The 19,128-nt window shown below is 30.6% G+C and overlaps 2 protein-coding genes across 2 annotated transcripts in view; one reads left to right on the top strand and one right to left on the bottom strand.

Annotated features, from left to right (window-relative positions):
- LOC100201910 (PC3-like endoprotease variant A) overlaps window positions 1-18,580 on the bottom strand; it is a 99,276-nt gene extending 80,696 nt beyond the window's left edge. The window contains exon 1 of the mRNA XM_065793659.1: window positions 18,559-18,580. The gene's annotated coding sequence lies outside the window, so the exon portion shown is untranslated. The remainder of the gene's footprint in view (window positions 1-18,558) is intronic.
- LOC100207149 (CTP synthase 1) overlaps window positions 1,478-19,128 on the top strand; it is a 51,931-nt gene continuing 34,280 nt past the window's right edge. Inside the window, exons 1-2 of the mRNA XM_065793660.1 lie at window positions 1,478-1,658; window positions 1,780-1,950. Coding sequence (XP_065649732.1) covers window positions 1,493-1,658; window positions 1,780-1,950 — 337 coding nt within the window. The 5' untranslated portion in view covers window positions 1,478-1,492. The remainder of the gene's footprint in view (window positions 1,659-1,779; window positions 1,951-19,128) is intronic.

The raw sequence follows: 19,128 nt of genomic DNA, 5'->3' as shown, positions 1-19,128 counted from the left end.
TTGATGCATACACATATTTGAAAGTAGCGACTAGATTTAAAGTGGGGAGGGGGTGCCACACGGGTTTTTGCCGAAAATATTTTTAACACGGGGGAGGAGAGGGGAAGGGATGTGTACAACGCTGAACCCGCCACTGCGCCTGACATGTCATGAAGAAACCCCATTGCACGATGTTTTTTTGAACAAGAAAACTGCCAGTGAAATGTCTTGTTTGATATTTGCGATTAAGTAAAAGTTCACCTGTTTTTATCAGATTAAGATAAACCTCAGCTGATCAACAAATGAACCTCAGCTGATTAAGAAAAAAAAAAATTTTTAACTAAATTTAATAATGTTGTTACAATCATTAAATTATATTTTTAACGGGGGTCGAAAGCAACCATTTTTATATTGTTTGCCGACTGACTTGTCTAAAAGGGTCAAATTTGCCGACTAAATGAACGAAAAATTCATTGAGGAGTGTCATCCCTCCCACCCACATCACACGCCCTCTTCGCACCGGCCTTTAGTAAACCATTAAAGAATCTAGGTTATATAGATTTTTTACAAAAAGCAATGTAATTGTTGATTTAAAGATTTTCTAACTTCAATTTGAAGCCTTCAAATCGAAGTCTTCGATTTGAATAGCTTCAAATCGTAGTTAAAAATCTTTTGATATGAAATTTTCAAGTTCGGCATTAATATTTTAAGAACTTATTTATTTGTTTAGCGTCACAGCGGGATACAAAGAAAATACCGACTTACAAAATTCTCACGTGCTCTGAAAAACATGTTATGGAAATGTATATGTTAAAATTAACTCGTGTTTTCAGCCCTGTAATATTTTATATAAATAAATGTGTGTGTGTGTGTGTGTGTGTGTGTGTGTGTGTGTGTGTGTGTGTGTGTGTGTGTGTGTGTGTGTGTGTGTGTGTATATACATATATATATATATATATATATATATATATATATATATATATATATATATATATATATATATATATATATATATATATATATATATATATATACATAATAATAATATATAATATTATTATATGTTTTATATGTTTATGTTGCTTTTCAGTTTTCAAATCTGAAGCTTATTCTCATTTATGAAAAAAATTATTATATTTCTTTTGGTACATTTGGTACAGTCTATATCATAGTTTGGTTTGGTATATTTAATACAGTCTATATCTGAGTCTTTAATATATTTCGACTTAAATAAGTCAAGAATTAAGAAAATTTTTATTTATAATGCTCAAAGATTCTTTTTAAGTTAATATTAAGTTTAAAATTGACCCTGAGACAAATATTTTAGATTATAAGCTTTTGATAAAAGATGTTTTTCCTTATCCCTATAGTGTTTTAAATAAATTAAGTTCATTTTAAAAACTTTCAAAGTTTGTTTTTATTTAAAATTACGTTTTCAAACTGCATGTTTGAATACTGTTTACAAATAAAAATGTTTCTTATGATGTCTACTTATTTTAAGTTTGAAATAAAAATGAAGTATTTAATTGTTACTGGAGGTGTTATAAGTGGTGTTGGAAAAGGTGTCATTTCAAGCAGTGTTGGAGCAATATTAAAAGCTAGTGGATTTAATGTTACTGCAATTAAAATAGATCCCTATTTAAATATTGATGCAGGGACATTTTCGCCATATGAGCATGGTAAATGATGTACTTAAAAATCTTTTTTTTCTTCTATTTTTTCTCCCTATAGTTGTCTTATTACTATTGTTATTGTTATGATAATTATTGACTTTGTTTTTAACTATTTATTTCATTAAAGGTGAGGTTTTTGTTTTGGATGATGGAAGTGAAGTTGATTTAGATCTTGGAAACTATGAGCGTTTTTTAAATATTCAGTTACATAGGGACAATAATATTACAACTGGAAAAATTTATCAAAAAGTAATTGAAAAAGAAAGAAGAGGTGATTATCTTGGAAAAACTGTTCAAGGTATTATTTTTAAAATAAAGTCAATAACATTATTTTGTAGTTTTGAAAGTTTACTAAGAATACATATAAAAATATTTTGTCATTAATACAATATTGTGCATGGTGATCTGGTATGATTTTCCCCAGTATTTGAATATCTAAAAATATTGCTAACATTTTTTTTTTAGAATTGCAATGTACATATACCCAGCCTTTAGAATTAGGGCTGGCATTTGGCAATACCAACCTAACTGCCAACCTAGAAGTGTTTTAGGTCAGCAAGAAATTGCTGACTTCGTTTCTATGTTTTAGGGTAAAACCTTTGTGTCAAGTATTTTTTTTTGACCTAATACCAACTTCTAACAGATTAAGGTTGCCAAATTATTGCCAACCTCATTTACCTTAATTCCAAGGGCTGTATACCATAAATTTATATTATACAATGTACATGTACCATAGTTTTTTTACAATCACAATGTTTATTTTCTCCTATTAAACCCAGCCACTTTATGTTGTTGTTAACACTTTTCTAGAATAATAATGGTAGATTTTGAGATTTAAGAGTTAGTAGTATTGACCACTTGACCATTTCCAGTTATAAGGGGGGGGGGGGTTGTCCTGTGAGTCTCAATACCTTTTGCGAAGAACCACTCTTAGTTCAGAAAAAATTAATGATGATCCACAATCTGAATGAACATAGCTTGGCATACTAAACATGGAAAATAGATCAGCTAAATAGTTACTTATTGTCTGAGTTGTCATATCTTTAACTGGATAGGCAAAAGGAAAATGTGAGTATTCAGGAGGTAAAGAAGGTAATGGTCTCTTATAATCTATAGATATATGTTCAAAATGCTGAGTTGCTTTAATTAGGTGCATAGGATTTGGATGATAATATTTTGGTTTTATTTTATTCCATGTTCTACAATCTCTGCATATTTGCCTTACATCTTCCACTAGTAATTCCAGGGTGGCAAAGTGCAGGATGCAATCACATAGTGGCTCTGAACTTATTGCTGCACACCAAACACAAGATAATGTATCTGGACTACTGTTACATTTCCCTGGAGTATAATGAACATCGAACAAATATGGAGACAAGGCTATTTTCTTATCATTCTTTATTTTACTGTTTAATTTTTAATCATAAGTGTGGCTGATGTGGAAAAATCTGAAGCATCAGTTTATAGTAAAATGGATATTCTTATCAATGGTTTGCATAGAAGATTGAACAAGCTCATTTTTAAAGTTTTTAAATGCTATAATTTGTTTTTGGTTGAGTGAGAATTGGGTAATACAATTCAAAGATTAAGTTTTATCAGAATTATTCTGATCTGTTGTAGAGACTTAACGATATTAAGTAGAGGTAACTTAATAAGAGGGCCAAGCCGCTAAGGATTAGGTTTTAAAGGACCATACGATATACGATAACACAAAAAATTAATGTGTCAGTTGAGAATTCACACTTCTCATTAAATGAAAATCTAGCAACTTTGGCAGCTATTCTAAATTTAGCCAAATTTGCTTCATGCTCTTTCTGGATATTACCACTTAGAGTAATGTTATTAATAAATGGAAAGCAGCCAGTTAGTTAATAGGCCTTAAGAAAGTTGTCTATTTTGTGTTGCAAACATGCTGATTCATTGGAAATTCCAAAAGGCATTCTAGTGTATTACCACAGTTTGCTTTGCTCTATTATTTCTGATTCAACCAAATGATGGGTTTCATATTTAATAAATTTTCTATCTATTTGAGAATAATGCCGAGATTTAGTGGCAATAGGTCAATATTGTGGAAAATAACCATCTATATCCTTTGCAGCTCTTGTCTATGTGCTAGATTACTTATCTGCATGTGCTAGATAAGTAATCTAGCACATGCAGTTTGACTTTATTATAGATTTTGTTTTGAAAAGTTATTGAAACATAAAATTGGAATGGTATAGGAGCTAATGCCATTCTAATCACATTCTTTTTATAAATAACTTTTATAAATAAATTGAGTAAATTTATTAGTTTATTATCAATGAAATTTTTATTTGCGCTTCCACTATCAATCAAGGCTTCTGCTCTATATTTGTCATTAATAGTAATTTTGTGGCGTACTCGGAAGAGAGAACTGGTTGAGGCTGAGATAGTGGAACAGTAGTAATTATCCTTAATTTTAGAGATGGCTGCTGGGAAATTAGAAGATCGACAAAGTATTTCAAAATGACCCATCTTTTTATATTTATGACAGGTAGTTTCACAAGCAGGACATTCGTTATGTTGATGTCACATGTTTCCATAAAACCAACACGAATGTTTTGATTTTACTGCAGCAGCTACAGATTACTGTTATAAATAATGGCATCACTTGTAGATTAACTCAAATTTAACTAAGATTTAACTCAGATAAAAATAATTTGTTTTTTAACTAATTGTTACAACCTAAATTTTCCTATATTTATGAACAGTAATGTACTCGATGAGTCATCTACTTTTCATCTTCTAGGATTAACTCTTACATCCAATCTTTCTTGGAAACCATATATTAAATCCATTGCAAAATTAGCATCTGTTAAGGTTGCATCTTTTTGTCCTGCTTGCCACTTTCTTACTCTGGATTCAATTCTATATCTCTATAAATCTCAAATCTGTCCTTGTATGGAATACTGTTGCCATATATGAAGCAGATCTTCGAATGCTCTTTCTCTTTTAGACAAAGTCCAAAAACAGATTGTAAACATAGTTGGACCTGCTCTTGCAGCCAACCTCGAACCATTGTCACATCATCGCAATTTTGCTTCCTTTAGTCATGGGTGCTGCTCTAAAAAGCAAACGTCTCTTGTGCCATCTACTGAAATTCATTCTCTTGTTACTCGTTATTCAAATATCTCTCATCCTTTTACTGGGACTATTCCTAAGAGCTCCAAAAATTCATATTCATCTAGTTTTTTTCTTTGAACATCAGTTCTTTAGAATTTGCTCCCTACATCTTGTTTTCCTGATTCATGCAGTTTGCAATCTTTCAAGTCATCTGTTAATTGTTATCTTACTTTATAAATTTCACTTTTTCTTTTCCAGTAACTTCCAACTTTATTAGTGGTTGCTTGCAGCCTTGCTGGAAGTGAAGATGTTAAAAAAAAAAGATGATATTTGCAGGAATTTATTTTCTAAACAGATGCAGTGTTAGTGAAAAGTTATTGTATGGTCAAAGGGCTGATGTAAAGTCTAATGTCTTGTTTTTTAATAAACTTTGGCGTATAATGTTAGAAAGCAATGCATTTATAAAAGCATTACGAATTATTTCAGATTTGTACTGCTCTATGCTAACAGCACTAAACTCACAGTCTTTAGATAAGTTCTTTAGCTCATTTAGGAATTTGTCAATCGTTTCACCAAATTTTTGCCTAAGTATAAATAAAATACGTCAGGCAAATATTTCATTCTTTGGTTTTATATAATTAGAATTAAGTACACTTGGTGCATGCTCAAACTCATCACACTCTGAAATATGTTCATACACAATAGTTTCAGTATGATTAGTTAGTAGATTAAGCTTCATCTTAGTATCAGTAACTGTACTTATAAAGTTGTTAAACGTTTGAACCTATGGTTGTATGTTCTTGCTGCATCTGGTAAGTTAGAATCTATGCTGAGTCTATAAACTATGATGACTAATCAGATATCGTCGAGGATAATGCAAAACCATGTAACTAACATACGATAATACCCTGTATCTGCACTGCAGATTTTTTACTGGAGAAAGTTAAAACTTTATATATTTTTTTATTTCAACAGATTTGGGGCTCATTTTAGTATAAAGAGTATTATTCATGTTTTTTGTAATGCCAACAATAGATATTTGGTGTTAAAATTAATAATATCTAATTATAGTAGCCAATGTTAGTTATGCAGTTTTGCACTATTCCTGGGGTAATTTCATGTCAAATGACCCAGAAATTTTAAAAATGTCACCCTATATCTCAGATTTTACTGATTTTTATACAGTTGAGAGTACTTATTAAAATAAGAATTCTTTGAAAAATTTAGCCTCTGGCTCCAAGAAGATCCTGAAATATGACCATTTTACATTTAGCAGGTACCGGCCAGGCCCCTCTTGTCCACTTAGAACTGCAACATTCATTTAAAGGTTTCAAGTCACATAACTTTAAAAATATTTGATATTTTTATTTAAAAATTTGTACCAAGCCATTTTCAGGGGTGGCAAATCCAATGAAATTATCAGAAATGTAAAAAATTATTTTTAAGTAGTTGTATTTAATTTAAATAAATTTAAGCAATTTTTTATATACCAGATTTTGATGCTCAAGAAACCCATGTGGCCTCAATGATATCACAAAAATATATATTATACATCATTCTATATTTATTGATCTTTCAAAAAATATAAAGATTTTGATCTGCAAGTATATGATTTCCATTTATGGATAATGGGCATGGTTCCCACTTTTTTGTAGCAGAATATTGCAATTGACTTTTCACTAACTTCCAGACTAGTTGGAGCTCTGAAATTTTTGGCATTTCTGTAGTGCCAATGAACATGCATGTTAGAGTTGTTTTCAGGGCCAAAGACACTGGGGGAGGGTCATGGGTCCACTTTTTTGAAGAAGAACCTTGTGATAGATTTTTTACTACTTTTCAGACAAACTGGAGCTCTGAAACTTTCAGCATTTCTGTAGTCCTGATCAATGCATGTTAAAATTTTTGGTAGATGGGTAGATGACCTGAGGGTCCCTGGGTAGATGACCAGAGGGTCCATAAGGCTGAGGCAATAGGGGTCATGCCCACTATGTGAAATTTTTTTTTTTTTGTATTTTAAATAAAGTAAAAATAATTTTGAAAATGTTGTCTTCAAAAAATTTTTTGTTTATATTTGTTCCATTCGGTTTTTAATCATTCTGTATTCAATTATCTTTCTTAAAATGTTTTAAGGAAGTATGTATGTTTATAAGATTTTTGATTAGCAAGTATATGGATTAAAAACATATACTTGCAAATCATCTAAAGTAATGATTTTAACAGAACTTTACATTGTATTATTTAAAACTTTTTGAATCCCAAAGAAAACAGATTTAACAACATTGATCTGTCAGACAACAACAATTAAAGAATACAAATTGATGTTATCAAAGACAATGAACAAGTTAACAGTTCATTCCTACATTGCAAAATGTCAAGCAAGATACCTAAGGTAACAAAAGGAAAATTTGGCAAAAGACTGCTTATCATCTTTTGCAGAAAACTGCATGTTTGTGATTCAAGATAAAATCTAAAGTTACCATTGGTGCCAAAGTCCATGCATGTTAAACCCCGTTGCCTTTTATTTATTAAGTGAAATTGACCGGCTTAAAAGAAAGTCATTTTGCTTTATGTCAGAAGATAATGTGCATGGCATTGGTTTTGTGTATGAAGTTAAGACACAACTAGTTAAAAGTATTTAAAAGTATTTAAAAGAAAATCATTCTAATATTTAAAAGATTTTTTATTTATGGTTGTGCTGCACAGTATAAAAAACTACAAAAACTTTTACGATATCTGTCTCCATAAAGATGATTTTGATATTGATGCAGGGTGGACATTTTTGCTACAAGTCATGTTAAGTCACTATGTGATGGTATTAGTGGCACTGTAAAATAATCAATTGCAAATGCAAGTTTACAAAGCCCCATAAATGATATTGAATGTAATAAAATGCTTGACTGCTGTGCAAAAAATATTTAAGGGTTTACTTTTGTCAAAATTGAAAAAAAAAGACTAACAGAATTGCGCAACACTTTGAAAAAAATGTTTTAGCTAGGTAGAACAATTCCTGTACTTAGGAGCTATCATCATTTTAACTCAGAATCTATAGATACTATTAGTTTTAATTGAACAAGTGAAAATTTTAGTATAACAGGCATGTTTTCTTTTTCTGATATTCAAAATATTTAATCTAATCAGCAAAATAAAATCAACACATTGAAAATTAACATCAATGCAATGAAATTTGGTGAATTTGTTCTGTGTAAATATGATACGTTTGATTGGAGTGGTATGGGCAAGATGTTATGGTAATATTTATGCACCATCCTTTTAACAAACTTTTCTGGCCATCTAGAGCAGATGAGTGTTGGGTTCCAATTACCAATATAATTTGTACGATTGATGCACCTGTAACAACAACTGGAAGTATGTATACTTTGACCATTGACACATCTAAGCAAATCTTAACACAATTTTTACACTTTATATTTTTCTATTTTATTTCGTAAATTAAATAAAACAGAACAAGTACAAACAAAAAAATTTTGAAGACAATATCATCTTTGCTTTATTAAAAATGCAAAAAAAAAAAAAAATAATAAATTTCTTTTGAGAAAATAAGTGGGCAGGTCATGGACCCTCTGGTCATCTACCCAGGAAAAAATTTTAACACACATTGATCAGGACAACACAAATACTGAAAGTTTCGGAGCTCCAGTTTGTCTGAAAAGTAATGAAAAATCTATCACAAGGTCCTTCTTCAAAAAAGTGGACCCATGACCCAACCCCCTTCCCCGGTGTCTTTGGCCCTGAAAACAACTCTAACATGCATGTTAATTGGCACTACAGAAATGCCACAAATTTCAGAGCTCCAGCTAGTCTGGAAAATAGTGAAAAGTCAATTGCAATATTCTGCTACAAAAAAGTGGGGACCGTGCCTCATTATCCATATATGGAAATCATATACTTGCAGATCAAAATCTTTATATTTTTTGAAAGATCAATGAATATAGAATGTGTAATAATTTTTTTTTTTGATATCATCAAGGCCACATGGGTTTCTTGAGCATTAAAAATCGGTATATAAAAAATTGCCTAGACTTATTTAAATTGATAATTACATGTACTTGATAATAATTTTTACACTTCTGATCATTCCATTTGATTTGTCATCCCCCAAAACAACCAGTTACAAGTTTTAAAGTAAAAAAACTAAATATTTTTAATGTTATGTGACTTGAGACCTCTAAATAAATGTTGCCAGTATATGCTAAAAGTAAAATAATCATATTTCAGGATCTTCTTGGAGCCAGAGCCTAAAAATTTGAATAAATTCTTATTTTACTAAGCACTCTCAACTGTATAAAAATCAGCAAAATCTAAGATGTATAGTGACATGACCTGGGTCATTTGACATAAAATTACCGCCCGGCGATTTCATATTGGCTCAAAAGAGCTATAATTGTAATAGTCTATATAAGAAAAAATAATAAATTACACCAGTAATAATGCATAGCAGTAACAATAGTATACATAATGTAAATTTTACTTTATATATTGATATATTATACACTTAAGAGCTACACTTAATGCCCAATATGTAGAATGTGTGGCACATATAGCAATTCTGACTATACGCTTTATTTGCGTTTTATTGATATTTTATTTTTATGCTTAACATTTGTGGTTCTATGTTTATGTGGTTTGGACAAGTTTTTACAATGCCGTTTTATTTCTTATTTAAATATGACATGAAAGAGTTAAAGCAATGAACTTGTTTTGCAGATCACTATTGATGTATTTATATTTTATTAAAGTAAAAGAAAAGAAATGAATTTTAGGCCATTAAATAACATAAATTCATCAAGACTATTAAATACCATTAACTCTGAAATTTGTTTCAAAATAGTATTGGAAGTTAGTATCTGTTGTCAGCTTTTCTGTTTGCATATATGTTGAATTTTTCTGTTACTGTTATTTAAATACATTTTTAAAAAGATTCATATGCTTTAATTATTTTGCTTTTTTTTTACATATGTTCAGTGTTTTTTTTTTTGTGTGAGATGTCTAATATATTTGGTGCTATTTATCTGTTTATTATTATATTTTAATTTTGATTGTCGGTTTTATTAGCCTTTTTTAAAATCTTCTTTCCTCTCACAATATTGTTATTGTAGTTGTTATCATTATTAATAATATTGTTATTATTATTGTTATTGTTATCATATTATCAATATCTTGGTCTCAGTCCTTTGGTATAAATATAGTTTATTTAAAGTTGGTTAAAAGTTTTAACTCACACATAAATTCTGTTGATGTAAAACAAATTAAATCAATTAGTTTAATGCTTTGAATCATGTTCATGGTCAAGAAATGTAGCACTCTAATTAATGCAATCAATTATGTTTTATAATAGCAAGAGTTAAGAAAAAGTTGTTTTTAATATAACAGCAAGAATTAACAAAAACAGACTTTACTACAAATTACTCCTGACCACAGATCGTCAGTATAAGGTCTTGGGAGTTGCCCAGAAGTTTTTGGAAAATTGTAAATTTATCACATTTCGAGATATTTATCTTTTTTACAGTACTTTAAATTGTGTATTCTCTATATGTATTCTATTCTCGACTTGTTTCTCTGTGCAGTGGTCTTGTTCCTCAAGGTTCGTGTTTCAGAGTTATAGAGTTAAGAGAGGGTAATAACCAAGCCTTGGGGAGGTGAATTTAAAAAAAAAATGTACAGTACCGTTGATTTAACGGGTTTTGAGGTTCTAAACACAGGCTTGGTTGGGAAGCGCTTGATAACTGACCACAGGAATAATATTTAGTTGCGAACTGGCCAGATTTTTTAGTCGTTTTGAGACCATTTCAAAAAACAAAAAAAAGCACAAAGAACATTATTTGGACCGATGAGAGACAATTACAAAAAAAAATAAACTAGAAAAAGAAAATAACTTTTAACGCGAAAAAACTTAAAGCAAATTACGTGTTAATATTTTTGAAACATTGCTCTTTTATAATTTTTTTATAAAATTATGCGACATTTTTTATATAAAGTAACAACTTATGATTGCTTCATAAGGAAACAAATGTTCTTTTATTTATTAAAGAGTTGAATATAATTTTTATTTATATACTCGTGTCTTTTATCCAGTGGTGGATTAAGGAGGGTTGGGGTAAAAGGGGGCTATAGCCCTGGGCCCCGCAATAGTCAAGAAGACTTTTTTTTATCATTTTTATGTTGTGGCACATAAAAAGGCCTCCAATATAAAAATAGCCCCCGGCCCCAAAAAGTCTAAAAAGATTCTAATAAAACTAACGCTAGCTTTAGTTTTATTTAAGCTTTATTTTATTTATTTAAATTATTTTATAAATAAAAAAGTTATTTTTTTAAATAACAACTATGTTTTGCGTGAAAATTTTAATATAATTGAAACAATTCTTCTTAGTAAGATGAACAAATCAAATAATTAAATCATTGAGTTACTGTAAAAATTAAATCAACTAAAAAGGTTAAAAGTACCTTATGAAGAGGAAGCGGAATTGCTTCACAATATCACATCACTGATGATGTATAGTGAGTGGGTTTTTTAATTTTAATTAGTATTTAAATTCGTATTTAAAACAGAAAAAAGTAACTTTAAGTATAAAGAGTTTGTAAGAATGACAACTGAAGCGAAAATACTTAGAGCTAGTAAACTAATATCTAAGAAATTAAGAACTTTTCTTTATATTTAATAACTTTCTAAATATATATATATATATATAGCGCGAGTTACTTTATGTATGATTGAGTTTAGTAACCAGAAACTTCTTTTATGTTTATTTCATAATTAGTTTTATTAACTTCGATGATTATTAACAATTTCATTGAAAACGCAATTATTGTTGAAAGTCTTTTTGTTTACAAAATAAATTGTAAAAATTGCTTTAAAAGACTACTTTAGAATAAAAAATAGATACACAAAATTACATTTACATAAAAAATACATACTTTTTAAATAAAAAATAAGAATATACTAATAAAAATCAATAATACATAATAAACTTTCAAAATTTAAAAAAATATTTATTTAAAACATTTGTTTTTGTAAACAATTAATAATAGTTTAAAAGATTTACGGCTCTGCAGATGTGGATCCGAGAATGAGCCATAGTATTAAAGTATTAGTTCGTTTGATATATGTTCATAAAACAATTTATGCTAGAAATATCAACAAATTTAGAATAATACAATTTTTAAAACAATTAAACAGAAAACTCAAGAACTTTTTTTTGCTTAGTCAGCGTATTTTTTGAACTAATAGAATTAGTGTGTTTGTAGATTTGGCGGGTCTTTAGTGTTCAAGAGTATTCTTTTTATTCTTCCGCACCAAGATGTTTTGAGAACATTCAAGTTTATGTATGTTTCCATGTATGTCTGTAAAACAAAATTTTTTTGTTTTATGGACATAATAAACTTAAATGCTCTCAAAATGACTGCAAAACCTGGCTAGTTTTTTGCAACTAAATATTATTTCCGAGGTCAGTAATCGAGAGCGATCGCTCCTGCTTCCCAACCAAGCCTGTAAACATTGTCTTATCAGAATTCTAGGTACACTTTTACTCTAAGAAACTTTAAAACTGAACTAATCAAAGTGGTCTTAGAATTTCAATCCTATATTGAATTCAACAAATAAAATCCAATCATTTATAATATCCGCTTCTGTGAACCAAAATTGTTCTTGTTTCTTCTTTTTTTTTTAAATAACTCATAAATATAAATCAAAATATGTATTTCATTAAATCAAATTCTAACAAAATTTTTAAACTGATTGGCAGTTAAAAAATGTTAACATATCAGTTGTTGAAATATTATAGAGTGTTGGCAGTATAACTAGAAACAATTCTTTTGCAGATGTGACAAAATCATTTTTTGTTGCTCTGAGCAACCCAAAATGATTTTACTGTTGTTTTCATTTTAGCATTAGCTGATTCTGAAGTCCGTTCACAGAATCTTTCCGATGACACTCTATGTCTTTCAATGAATAATTTAACATGGGCAGTGGTTGCATGTACTTTCCATGCTACTGTCAGTACTTTACCCACTACTTGGTCATAGTACTCCTGCAAAATTTATAACTCTTCTCAAAATCATCTAGGTTCTTTACAAATGTCAGTAATTATTCCCAAACATACTGTGTACAACCCTGTCAAACTTTCAAGGAGTGTCAATAAATGGAAGAAGATTAGGTATTCTTTGGGCCAAATGATCCACTCTTTTCAATATAACTCTAATTTTTTTTTTTTTAAAGATCTTTGCTTCCAACAAGGCTGCAAGCAACCACTAATTAAAGTTGGAAGTTACTGAAAGAAAAAAGATGAAGATTGTAGAGCAAGATAACGATTGACAGACGACTTAAAAGATTGCAAATTATATGAGTCAGGAAAGCAAGATGAAGGAAGAGAATTCCAAAGAGCTGATGTTCAAGGAAAAAAACTAGACGAATAAGCGTTTTTGGAGCACTTAGGAACAGTCACAGAAAAAGGATGACACTTAATTGAATGACGAGTAACACAAGAATGAACTATAGTAGATGGCACAAGAGATGCTAGCTCTTTAGAGCAGTGCCCATTATAGTATTTGCAGAAAAGAGAAAGAGAAGCAACATTACAACAATGTGATAATGGTTGGAGGTTGGCTGCAAGAGCAGGTCCAACTATGTTTACAACGCGTTTTTGCACCTTGTCTAAAAGAGAAAGGGCATCATTAGAGGATCCGCCCCAGATATGGCAACAATATTCCATACAAGGCCGGATTTGAGATTTATAGAGATAGAGAATAGAATCTGAAGTAAAAAAGTGACGAGCTCGATAAAGAGATGCAACCTTCGCAGATGCTAATTTTGCAACTGATTTGATATATGGTTTCCGAGAAAGATTGGAAGTTCCAATCTTTCTTCAAGTTTCTTCAATCAAGTTTGCATTTCCATCATAACTTCCCCTATAGTCGCAATTCATTTATCTCCCTTGTCCAATCTTTAAACTTTGGTTAAAAAGATATGGTATATTTAGCCAGATGGTTGAACAAACCCATCAACAGCTCTTGAGGAGGTATATCTACTACTAACTTATCACAAGGCTTAAATTAAGTAATCGCGAATTGCAATATCCAGAAATATATCTGGTCATTAAATTCTTAGTTTATTAAAAATTAGTTAGTTTTAATAAAACGGTCAATTTATCATATTGCAAAAGTTAATGAAAAAACAAAACAATAAATTTACTACTGCAAATATAATAACAGTCAAAACTTACATATTTTTAACTATTGTTTTTTTAAACACTAGGTAATTTAAGGATTATAAATAAAAAATAAAGTTAAAAAATAAAATCAACTAATTAATATCGATTTTTGTTTAGTGTGAAAATTTAAGTAATTATTTATTTAGAAATTTAAATTTTAGAAATTAAAAAAAGAAGTTGAAAAAAGTTAGTTAATTAATAATAAAAATAATATTAAAAATTTTAAAATAAGTTATTAGAGTTTTTTTGTTTTGTTTTAAAATAACTATAAAAAGTTTAAATTAGTTTTTATATATTTTTAAACTCTTCTGTCTTAAATTTAATATACATATCTGCAAAAGAGTTACAAGCATTAAATTTGTAAGAAAATATTGAATAAGATTTAAATAAGATATGAAAGTAGTTTTTATCTTATTTAACGATTTCTTTTATTTAAAATATTTGATCACTGCTTAATTCTTTAAGACTGTTATGATTAGCAGTTGTTTATCTGATGTCAGTGAAAGTTTACACATTGATAATTGCGCTAAATCCTCAATCTTGGATAAGTTATTGCTTGTTTCAGAATTTTGGGTCAAAATTTTGTGCCATGTTTTTTGTAGTCTCTTTAGAGTTAGTGTAATAGAGAGTTGTTTTGTGAAATAACTTTTTAGTGTTTGTTATCAACATAGATTATTTTTAGAAATTAGAATAGTTGAGCTTTATTTCTGTGGTTTAATTAACAATTTAACAAGTTTATTGATGTCAAAATTTTGTCATAGTTCTGTAATTAAGCTTATGTCTAAGATATGTTTTTTTTTAAATCCTTTTTTTTTTAAAGTTTTTCATTTATCATTTTCATTTATGCACCTGCCAAATTTTATTAAAAATTGGCAGGTGTATAGGTGAATGAAAAAAAATTAGCGATTGCTTCAAATAATATTTTTTCAAGATTGCTAAATGGCTTTGGCCCATCACAATTTGTGATTGTTTAATTCACCTCTTGTATGCTCCTATTCTCACTTCGTGCAGTGCTGCTGCAAAAAGAGAGATCCAACATTTTCATAAAAATGCCTTGCAAATTATTGAAATTGATGTAACCAATTCAAGCAGCTTCAATATTATTTTTGACATTGAAGAGTTACTTACATTGAAGAGGATCTGTATTAATATACTTAAAAAGATCCTTGCAGACCCATGCCATCCTATAACCACTAAATTAAGTCATATATAACTATATATCAAGTGGCTAATAGCGTAAGATCGGTAGACCTGTAAAAGGTTTGGCTGAGTGTGTCCAATTTGCTTAAGACATTTGAGCAGATATGGTATTGATTTTATATTGTTGTGAACTTTTGTCCATTGTTCATCCAATCAATATTCTCATTGAGCATGATTCCAAGGTATTTGTAGCTGCTGACTATTTCAAGTTCAGTATTATTGAGTACAATGGATGGTAAAGCTTGAATTTCAGAGCAACTTGGAATAATTCTTGTGATTTTACATTTTGGGTCATTAAGTTTCATTCCGTTTACCTTAGACCAAAGAGCCATCAACAATGGATTGAAGTAGGTTGGTAGGAACTTTATCATTAATTATATAGGTCAGTATGTCATCAGCATATTTTTCAAGGATGGTTTCAGGTGGAAGAAAGACGTTAATGTCGGAAATAAATAGAATGAACAGGATTGGACCTAGAACACTACCCTGAAGTACACCTGCTTCGATACATATCCAGTCAGTGGTGTGATCATTTGTTTTAATTCTTTGTTGATGGTTAGATAAGTAAGCTGCGATCTAAGAGGTGAGCCAGCTAGGTAGAATGTTCACTAAATTTAACAGTAACTTGTCATGGCTGACAAGATCAAAAGCTTTTTCAAAATCAAAGAATATTGCGTAAATTGATTTGTTGTTATCTTTCGCATGACTCCAGTCCTCTATAATTTGAATAATAGCGTCCATTGTACTTCAACCTGGAAGGAAACCAAACTGTTTGTTTGAGACCCATAAGTGCTTGGTGAGATGGACAATGAATATGGTAATAATATGTTCAAAAACTTTACATAATGCGGATGTAATGGCAATTGGTCGATAGTCATTAGACGAGTGTGGGTTAGAAATTTTTGGAATCGGTGTTATGTTTGCTGATTTCCATTGGTCAGGTAGGTAACTGTTTTCTATGAGGCAGTTGAATAGAATACAGAGTGATGAGGCAATTTCAAAGCGAGCAGATTTAAGTAAAATGGAGAGAGATCATCTGGTCCTGAGGAACCTGGTTTGAGTTTGCTGTGTTGGTTGGCAATGTTATTAAGAGTAAAAATGGAGGTAGAAAGAGGGTTTGCTTCTCGGTTAATGAAGCATGAGAGGCTGGGTTGTTTCTTGCCAGTCTAAACACTTTGAAAATGATCATTTAATTGGTTTGCTAGTGTCTCAGAGATAGGGGTGGTGATTTGACCTTTATTAGCAAGACTGATTTCACGCCAAAAATCTGTTTTTCCAGTAGTGAAACGCCTGTTATAGATTCTCTTTCTTTTGGTAATTAGTTTACTAATTCGATTTGCAAGTGCTTTCCACTCTTTGTAGTACCCGGAGAAAAAGAGTTGTTGACGCTCTTTTATAAGGTCTTGAATAAGTGGTGTCATCCAAGGCTTAAGGTTAACGAGCGTTGTTGATTTTAGAGATTGGCAGATGTCTTGGGCAGAGAGTATAGAATGACAAAAGTTGTTGCAAGCAACTTGTATTTCATACGGTGAATCTACTAAGATTCCAATATTGGTAGATTGTATCAGTGCAACAGTATCAGCAATTCTACCTGACCGGTAAGCAACCTTGTGGGGAACCGAGCAAGTAGATTTATTGAGATTTAGAGGAGGTTGACTAACTACAACAAGGTTGATTTTTTTTTTTTTTTTTTTTTTGTTAATTCACCTCCTCAAGGCCAAGAAGGCCACTACAGATGAGGAGGCTACTTAATAGTGGTTATAACCCTCTCTCAATTCTATAACTCCGAAACACGAACCTTGACGAACAAGGCCGCTGCGAGGAGAAATAAATTAAGCGTGGTACTACCAGGGACGTGGTGGGGATTGAACTCGGAACCTCTCGCCTATGAAGCGAGCGCTTTACCACTACACCACTACCGCATTACTTATCCGAATTACTTATCTAAATTACTGAGTTACTTATCTGAATTACCAAAACAAGGAAGGGTATTCGACACATAGCATTTAGGGGCGTTACTCAAGATGATGTCAAGAATAGATGTTTTTCTGGTGGGGTGTGTATTGAGATGAATGAGTTGGTGAGAACAACAAATAAAGTCAGTAGGGCAGCCATTTAGATCCTCTGCAAGAAATATTAGTGGTTTATTGCCGATTGTGTAATGAGTTATGGCTGGTTCAATGAGTTGTGCAAGTTGATAAGATGCATTGTGCTGCTCACTTTTAGACCAAACCGGGATATAGGCACATATAACTAGGCAGGAAGAGTATCCTCCAGGGAGTAATTTTGGGTACACACGAGCGGTTGTTAGTTCGATTTCTTGTTTAGGCACCAAGTTAAATGAGTAGTCTGTAGTTAATTTTATTTTTTCTATTTTATCTTAGTATTTTTTGTTTATGAATATAACAGTACCACCACCCATGCGATCTTGACATTCAGTGCTTATGCAAGTGTAATTATTATTGATTTGAGAATGAATAATTTGCTTACCGCTGGGGTTAAGCCAGGTTTCAGTTAAACAGGCAATGTCAATGTTGGAATCTATGAGAAATTGATTAAAAATCTCAATTTTGTTACAGAGTGAGCGCATATTAGTGGTACAGATGGTTGGTAAGCGATTGGTGTTGATATTATTGCAAGTTAGTTGGAGTGGAGCGGTTATCATTACGTAGTTTATCATTACGAATGTTGCGGTCTTTGCGTAGTTGGTACTCAAGTTCTCTTTCAGCAGGAGACAAGTCAGGACTGACTCTGTATGTCTTGAGATTCTCATGTGTAGCGAGTTTGCGAGAGTTTTTTAGAGCTAATTTTTTGTTAGTAATGTGAATTCTACAACAATAGGCCGACAATTTGATGCTTTTTTTGTGTTAAGACGCTTGGAGAAACTAACATCGTCATTGGTAAGGCCTATAACACCTAGGATCTCTGTGATGCAGGGTAACGCTGATGGTGGTGTTTGGGTGACATTTGCTATGGACACTGGTTCTAGGACACCAAATATTATTATATTCTTTTCACGTTTAGCTGCTTGCTTTAGTTCAACAAGGACTTGACCGATTTTTGGCGATGAGTTTGGCTTGTTTCTGAAAATATTACTCCAAGATGGCTGGTGTGGGCTTGATTGGGTGGCTGGTTGAGAGTTGATTTTGGTTTCAATAACTGCTAATTTTTGTTCAAGTTTTTTTATTTGGTTAGCTTGCAGGTTGATAGTAGCTTTCTGTTCTGAAATGATGTTAATGAGCTCCATTATCCAGATATCAAGGTGTGCGACAGACGGTGCTAAGTTTTTAATGGCTGAGTAACCATTTGCATCAATTTTATTAACCATAATACCTTGCACAAGATTAAGGAATGTGGATTACCTCCCAGTTGAGAAATATTTAATATATATATTATACCTTATTACACAGGGACTAAAAAGTTTCAGTATGTGTTTTTTTCCGTGTACATACATACACGTATTTATATATAAATATATATATATAAATATATATATATATATATTTATATATATATATATATATATATATATATATATATATATATATATATATATATAAATATGTGTATGTATTTATATCATTTAAGGGAAATGATATTAACTCATCATAATAAACTCCCCTAAAATGGTTTAAGGGAGCAATTTGCGGCTCTCACAAAAGTATAATTTTTCTCTCAAACGTGTAGTTATCATTGTAACTAAAATGAAAAACACAAAGTTATTTTTATATTGAAAAAAAAAAATTCATAATAACGTGCAACGCTTTTTAAAAGGCACGGTTGTTGCAAAAAAAAAAAAAAAATTTAAAAAGAGCGTCGATTTAAATGCAACTGTTTTTGATTAGATTGGACTATTTGATAAATAAAAAATTTAAATTTTTAATAGAATTAAAAAATCTAAGTTATATTGATAAAATATTAAATTGTTTATCTGATAAAAAATCAAATTATTACACTATAAATTATTG

This window comes from Hydra vulgaris, chromosome 03 (assembly GCF_038396675.1).
Source record: "Hydra vulgaris chromosome 03, alternate assembly HydraT2T_AEP".
Taxonomy (NCBI): Eukaryota; Metazoa; Cnidaria; class Hydrozoa; order Anthoathecata; family Hydridae; genus Hydra; species Hydra vulgaris.
The sequence above is the reverse complement of the archived record's forward strand: the minus strand, read 5'-3'. Positions and strand labels throughout refer to the sequence as shown.